Below are 6097 nucleotides of genomic sequence, written 5' to 3' on the forward strand. Positions count from 1 at the left end.
TAATACAGATCATCATCATCATCATCATCATCAGTGTGTCCCGGCTCTTCAAGACAGGCCACAAAAATGGCTGTAGTTGTTGCTCGAAACGACGAGGATTTGAGGATACACATTGTTGCCGTTGTTGTTGTTGTTGTTGTTGTCTCTCGTGCATTAGTCCATATGGCATTTTGTTGTTGCAGGTGATGTTGTTGGTTGATTGTCGTTGCTGTGGCTGTACGTAGCTATTGTTGTCGTGAGATAATAAGGGTGGAAGTTGGTTTGGAGGATAGAGAATTTTACGCGCAAAGTTTTGAACGCCGGCGGAACGTGGGCCTCGTTCTGATTTCAAGGTGGCTTATGGCACTGACGCACATCTATCCATCCAACCGAATAAGAAACCAATTAACTCATCCATGCGGCACACATTCGGCGTCATTGCCCCGTTCCATACGCTTCAAGACTAACCGATCAAGACCATTAGTCAATGCTTTTTACACCCTCAAACACGCACGTGTAGGAATGTTATTGGTCAGCCATTGGGCCAGGTTTCATAAGTTGAAGACTTACTCAAACTCATTCATAAATCTAAATTCTAACCAAATATACGTCGAGTTTCAATGAATCATATGGGAGATCTGATTTGTCCCCATTTTTTAACCCCCCCCCCCGTACGAGATATCTTTCTAGGGCTAATTGAAGAGCAAGTTCGTAAAGCCTTAAGAAGAACTATGGAAAGATTCACCGTTTAAATAACAAAAAAAGAGTTGGTCAAGTCAAGATGCAGTCAAGCATTTCCAATTACATTTACTACTCAAAAGTGCCAATCTGTTCGCTTTTTCAAACTGGGATGGAAAGAGGAATGTGTCCATTGTCTTTGCCGCGTCTAATGAGATTTTAAGAAACATCACCATTACACGCCAATTGTTAATTTAAAGACCTGACCAATGCCGCTTGCATGTTCACGATGTCTCGCTTGGCTTTTAACTGAAATAGGACAAGGACATTGATCTGCCATGAATGTATGAAAAACATTACAACAATGTTTCTTGACTGAGTCGAGTTCCGGTCATTTGTTTGAGGTGATAAAGACTGCCGTATTCCTGTTTATGAAAGAATAGTTGATAAAACGTGATGATATTTACGAATATTTCGAGGCTAAAACGCACTGTAGATCGATATCTCATAATCCACTCCAAGATTGCATTTCCTACATGCCATTCAGTTTGAAATCTCTATTAACACCATCTCAAAACCACACTTATACTAAAGACGTACTTACTATGCATACATGGGCATTAAATGCCTTCCCAGTACTATCATTAATAGGTTAAATTTGATTCCAAAAAAAGAAGTCCCAACCAACGTACGGATCATCTTTTTTTCCTCCCAGCGATTGGAGTTTTGCGCCTTGATCCAGGGTTGAGAAAAGAGGCCCGCCTGATTGATTGTCAGGCGTCATGACGCCTCTGACGCTTTGGTTCGTCCGGGTTCACGGATGTACGTAGGTACGCCTCGGATGTGGTGGAGGGTGCCAGAGGAATACGGAAAGGAGTATAAAATGATTCAACGGACAGGGAATCGATGCAGTTCGCTTCGCCTAGTCTCTCAAATCTCACAGCAGCAAAACAGCAACCATGGTTTTTAAGCTGGTAAGACAAAAAGAACGCTTCTTTTTTTCTACAATTGTATACTTGAAGAATAGCTTTTTCGAAGTGTGTCGTTCGACAAGTGAAATCAAAAGGCAGGATAGGTGAACATATCTCTTTAAAGGTCGCTACTCGACCTTGCCTTAGGAAAAATATATTGCTGAGTGCATGACCGGAACTTTGGTCACGGAGATTTGAACGCCATTTCAAAAGTAAAGGGATGGTATTTCAAACTTCCAATTTGTTTGCAACATCAGACATCCATACCTAAGTACCATATGGTAACTGAGAGCATGATCTTTCGTGTGACCAGATGATATCCCCTCCCCTTCCCCCCCACTACCGTCTCTGAGGTTATTTCTTTTGAGGTAACATGTCGTCAAGCTGACGCATATCCCGTACCGAACAATGATCGCGTGAAAATTGCGTCACCGAGCGAAAAACTATGTATTCCAATCATACTCGTCATACATCTTGAACTGAGAGCGTTCCACACTGTTACAAATCTTTTGTTTTCTTTTGTAGGTAACCGCTTTTGTGGTTCCCTTGGCTACTATTGTCTTGGCAGCCACACCAGGACCCTATCATCCCCAACCCACTCCTTATGCTCCCCATGCTCCTCCTCCTCATCACCCAGAACCTGTGTACCCCGATCCTCACCACGCCCCTCCTCATCACCCCGCCCCGCACGCCCCTCAGGGGTATTGTGATCCCAAAGCTCCCCCCAAGTGCGCCCACCAGTCTGACCTTCCCTTTTGCTTGGAGGACCCCGAGTATCCCGATTATGAGATCGCCAACAAGATCAGTCAAGATCCCATCTTCCTGAAGAAGTACTCGGATGTGCCCGATCAATCTGCCGATGATCTGGTTGAGCATATCACCAAGTACCAGGAGGATGCTTTCGATTACGCTTACTACACCGGTGCCTCCAAGGGACCCTCTCCCTTCGACCTATCTCATTGGGCTGGCCCTGAGGGCTATCTCTGCCCCTCTCAAGTGGACTATGCCAAGATCAAGCGGGCCGTGAATGTGGAAGGATACTGGCGTATCATTCTCCAACACGTGCCCAAAGAGTACGGCTACGGCCACTACAACTACACCCAAACCACCCGTCTTGAGACCTGCCTCACTCCCGACAGTGCCTGTCGTCTCCTTGCCCCTTGCTACAACTCCAAGTGTACCCAAAAGTACGTGTACCACCGCATGGTCTCAGTGGATCCTTGTGATCCTTACCGTGGGTTCTTCATTGATACCTACAAGCTGCCATCCGCTTGCTCTTGCCATGTTCCCCAATAAGTTCTCGGAACTTGTCCTCAATCCCTCTCCTCAACTCCCCATCTCCCTCCCCTCCTCCCGTGTCCTGCCAAATTCGTATCATTCTTCCCAAAGACTTGTGACTATTTATTTTTCTAATTTATTGACCACCCAAAACCACATTACTTACTGTTCTGTACTTATGCTCATCGTATTCACCCCCGACCTTTCCCCTGACAAATCCTAGTGTGAGAAGGCCGATCTGGATTAGTCTCTCTCCCTGGTGTTGATCACATCACTCTCATGGCGTAAGGAACTGCGAACCAACATCGAAAAAACGCCCACCGTGATCATGACCTCGGAGATCTGATATGTCCGGTTGGCCATCAACAAACCACGCGACCACCCACCTCCTCCCAAGTATTACTATTTATCTTAATCTACAAATTGTTCATCCCAAGAACTGTGATATTGCCATTTTTGTGGTGCGGTTATGTTGCTGTGAGATTTCCCAAATAAAGAAGCGAACTACGAAAAAACTCAACCATGGGCGTTTTGTTTTATATATAACCATGCCTTCCGTGTGCAAATTTGAGGTTGAGAGTCGCCCTAACTTCAGAATGTTTGAGATTTTGAATTTTTAAATGTATCAAACGGTGTGCAGTGCACCAGGAGGTTATCAAATTTGTCTGAACAAAATACGCGCAGGAATAAGATGACTTTCAAATGTCTGGATTGGAACGCATTATCACTCATGCAGACATTTCGATGCTTTACGACCAAGTGAAGAAGTCGTGAGAACCATTTGGTCGAAAGTTTCTCGAGCATCCAATCAATTGCAAGTTAAGATGAGCCTGGGAAAATTACACACAACAGCAGTTCTGGTGGAAAGTTTTGTCATTGCTCCGTTCATTTCTGGAGGAAAATGTTAAGACCCTTCCACTGTAATTATTCTCATAATTAGAAGTCTAAACACAATCAAATACAGCCGCACTCAGAATTTGCTCTTATTTAAGTGAACACACTTGCCTTGTTACATTTCAATAGGTGCATGTATTTTTCCTTTGTTATTCACCACTTCATGTTAAAAACAATACAACTTCACAAATGACTATTTTAATAACTACCCATACGCAACAAACAATAAGCAATACAATAACCAATATGAATTGCTTTACTCATAAACACGACCTTGAAAGTCGATGTTTCTTTTCTTGGCTAATGGTTTAAATACTCACAAACCATTCAAAAGCTCTTCGTAGCCTCAGTTTTGACTGAAAAGTTGAGGACATTGTCACGTTCGATCCATGACCAAATAAGACTACTGTAACATTCTAATTCTACCAGAAAGTACATTGACGTAGACTTCTACGTAGAATGGCGACAGACCTCATATCAAGGAAAAATGACCGACACAACGAAGGGGGTTCTATTGTGTTCTAGTTTTTCACACTTTCTTTTCCTTTGTTTAACTTGTTGGACATTATCCGGATTGCAAAATGTCAAGCATTAAATATTTAAGGCGCAGTTCTCGTAATAATGAAAATGAACCTTTAAATAAAAAACACGAAACAAGGGAAAATAATACCTAAGGGGAGTACATGATCCCGTGTTAGGCTGTTCAAGCCAAGAGAGAGGTGTGGATTTACTTGCGAATTAGCCGCTTTGGCAAAAAGCTGGGCAATGCTATCGATGAAAAGAGTCGTTGGACAAGTCATGGAGTACAGCCAAACACATAAATACGTTCCGGTTGCCATTTGCACTTTTTTAAACTGGTAATGATAATGATTCATCCAATCTGAATTTAAAAACTTGGCAATTTGGATTTTATTGCTTTATGGCATTCTAGCCCATATAAAAATGTACATACCTAAAAACAATATAACAATCTTAAAAGAATTGAAAGACTACTCAAGGTAAATAAGGAGCACACTTAGTTAGCTCTTGAATATAAATTATGATATCATCTATTATATTGCTACTTACTTACATGGGATTTAGTGGTCCAAATTTCATCATTTTTAGCCCCAAAATGCCCTGGATGTATGTTATTTCAATTTCCCAAAGGATCAATGTCGATTTTCAAAATCACAAAAATGAAATATTATTTTTCTTTTTCTTGCATGGCCTCACAATAGCTCCAAATGCTATATAATGTCACTTAAAACACACTAAAGTGTAATCTTTGAAAATGTATTTTACTACCATAATGAGTACACTTAGTTACGCATTCACTGGAATTCTGAAAAGAATACATACAACAAGCAACGTTTTAGATTTTGTCGTATCTTGAAGACTTTGTTGAAACTGATTAAAAACGCCCTCTTTGAGGCTTCATTCATTTTTGTGCAACTTTCAGTGATCGCTCAACTAAATGTCCTGCAGACAGTTCAAAAATAAATTTTCAAATCTGCTTGTCTGAGGGTCTTAGATTTGATTGTATAAGCCTTTACGTTAATTTGAAATTATGCAAGAAAAAGAAAAATAATATCTCATTTTTGTGATATTGAAAATAGACAATAATTCTTTAGGAATTTGAAATAACAAATAACGGGGGCATTTTGGGGCTCAAAATGATGAAATTTGGGCCATTGAATCCCATGTAACTAAGTAGCGGCGTAATAGATGATATCATAATTTATATTCAAGAGCTAACTAACTGTGCTCCAAATTTACATTCAGTAGGTTTTTGAAAATTTTAGTTTTTATAATGTTTTTAGGTGTGGAAGTTTTTCATGCGGGCTAGAATTCCGTAAAGCAATAAAATCAAAGTTGTTCCCTATAGCTTTTCAAAAGAGAAAAATGCCAAGATGTGTTTGGGAATTTCCCTAAAAACTTGATAGGGCTTTTTGAACACCGTGTTCAGGAATGACGCTTGCCGGCAAACTAAGCCGGACATCAAATTTCCTATTATTCCAATTGTCAATCAATGTCATTGACCATTGACAGGTTGGTACTTTTTCTGTGGGTGTTGATGATAAACGTTGAGTTGAGGAATCAAACTGGGGAATTCTCGCGTAAAAGGAAACTGTACTAGATTCATTTCCTTCCTGAAAGAGTGAATTTTCGACAACGGGAATTGAACCAATGGCATCTAGGCAGACGGTTCTTGCCACGTTCAGCTACAATGTCTCATTTTGTTGCAAAATTGTCGAAATTTGTTTGGTTTTGCCCAAAGTCAAAATGTGCATAGAAACATGCAAAAACACATGAAA

General features: G+C 40.9%; 1 protein-coding gene across 1 annotated transcript; it reads left to right on the forward strand.

Annotated features, from left to right (window-relative positions):
- Nucleotides 1-1488: 1488 nt before the first annotated feature.
- LOC131888082 (uncharacterized) lies at nucleotides 1489-3426 on the forward strand. Its single transcript, XM_059236870.1, has 2 exons — nucleotides 1489-1631; nucleotides 2154-3426. The coding sequence occupies exons 1-2, from the start codon at nucleotides 1617-1619 to the stop codon at nucleotides 2922-2924; spliced, it is 786 nt and encodes a 261-aa protein (XP_059092853.1). The 5' UTR covers nucleotides 1489-1616; the 3' UTR covers nucleotides 2925-3426.
- The last annotated feature ends 2671 nt before the right edge of the window (nucleotides 3427-6097 follow it).

The sequence above is a fragment of the Tigriopus californicus genome, chromosome 1 (assembly GCF_007210705.1).
Source record: "Tigriopus californicus strain San Diego chromosome 1, Tcal_SD_v2.1, whole genome shotgun sequence".
In the NCBI taxonomy this organism is placed as follows: Eukaryota; Metazoa; Arthropoda; class Copepoda; order Harpacticoida; family Harpacticidae; genus Tigriopus; species Tigriopus californicus.